The 1714-nt window shown below is 37.2% G+C and overlaps 1 protein-coding gene across 1 annotated transcript in view; it reads right to left on the bottom strand.

The window, feature by feature from the left end:
* LOC106881001 (dynein axonemal heavy chain 3) overlaps positions 1-943 on the bottom strand; it is a 174058-nt gene extending 173115 nt beyond the window's left edge. The window contains exon 1 of the mRNA XM_052972117.1: positions 198-943. Coding sequence (XP_052828077.1) covers positions 198-212 — 15 coding nt within the window. The 5' untranslated portion in view covers positions 213-943. The remainder of the gene's footprint in view (positions 1-197) is intronic.
* Positions 944-1714: the final 771 nt, after the last annotated feature.

Below are 1714 nucleotides of genomic sequence, written 5' to 3'. Positions count from 1 at the left end.
AGTCTTATACACATGCACACACACACGCACAGAGATAAATAGATAGATAGATAGATAGATAGATAGATAGATAGATAGATAGATAGATAGATAGATAGATAGATAGACAAAGACGAGATTTTTCCAGTTGAAACACTTTTGCTAATAAGGCCGGACTGGAGTTTAGCAATAACAACTAACAAAACAATAAAACTTACGTGGAGCAGTGGCATCTCTCTCTTTCCGTTCACCCAAATTTTACGTCCGTCAGCATAAAGTAACCCCTGGCACTTGTGATGTCTCACCCCGTTTATATGGTAATCCCTCTTCGTATCCCTTCCACCCTTACTTTCTTTTTTCTTTCTTTCGTTATGTCTTTCTTTATCTCCTCCTATCACATAAACGACATATCTATATTTTGAACCTCCCTCGCTCAACAGAGAGTTCTCGATATGTTCCGGTTCTGAAATGAAAACTTTATTTACCTGTGTTTGTATGTGTATGTATGTACATGAAACAACGTCTCAGTATCAGACTATGCGCATGTATAACAATGTGTGGGTCTTCATTTGTGTAATAGTGTGTGTTTCATTATGTGTGGTATGCGTATCTGCATGTAAGCTATTCGAATGTGTGTATGTGTATACGTATGTCTGTGTACGTCAACTTGTTTGTCACAGAGTGCAGATATACGATTATCTGGAGAATGCGTATCCGTTATTGGTTGCTTGAATATGCATGACTGCCAGTTGGCCTCCTGTGTATAGTTATTTGATTATGGGTGTTAATATATATTATGGAATACATAACTATGTGTGTCTGTATGTGTATGTGTACGTACCTGTGTTTCTATGGGTCTGTATATGTATTTCAGTGTGCTTATATACTTGTATATGTTTTTGTGATGTCTTTACTCGTATTCGTGTGTATGAGAGAATGTGCTTGTCTGCGTGAGTGTGTGAGTGCCTATGTATCTGTTTGTGTATGTGGTTGTAGATTTGTTACCCTTTCAGTTTTCAATTCTCTCCTTATCTCTCACATGACCTCTTAACTTTCTTTTACCCTTCCATTCAATCTCCCTATTTCTCCCATAATCTCTCTCTCTACCTCTTTCTCTCTCTCTCTCTCTCTCTCTCTCTCTCTCTCTTCCTCTCTCTTTCTCTCTCTTTCTCTATTTATCTATCATTATTCTCCTTTTTCTTTCCGACCAATCGCTGTTTCCCTTTACCCACTTTTCTTTATAATTTCTCTAGTCTTCCTTGTCCTTACTCTCTTCCAACCGTCTCTCCCACTTAGAGACTGCACTGACTTCTGTATCTGTAACAATACCTAAACACTTGCATAAATGCATACATACATACATACATAGAAATATTCTCACAAACCTAATCTAATATACATAAAGTACGGAATTACAAGTACACATAATCATATACATATACATACATACATACATACATACATACATACATACATACATACATACATATACACATACATACACACACACACACATACACACACACACACACACACACACACACACACACACACACATATATATATATCTTCGAAACGCCAGTGTTAGAATGGTAGCAGCTGATGAAGGAAATGTTCTCTATGTGGCCTGTGTGTTTTCTGTACTCTGTTCCTCATTTTGTCTGTTTTGTCTGCAACGTCCTGTACCCAGATATGCATCTATATATACAGGTAGATGTAGGTATGTACATACATG

Source organism: Octopus bimaculoides, chromosome 1, assembly GCF_001194135.2.
Source record: "Octopus bimaculoides isolate UCB-OBI-ISO-001 chromosome 1, ASM119413v2, whole genome shotgun sequence".
NCBI classification, from domain to species: Eukaryota; Metazoa; Mollusca; class Cephalopoda; order Octopoda; family Octopodidae; genus Octopus; species Octopus bimaculoides.
Note: the sequence above shows the minus strand (reverse complement) of the source record. Positions and strands in the feature narration are given on the sequence as shown.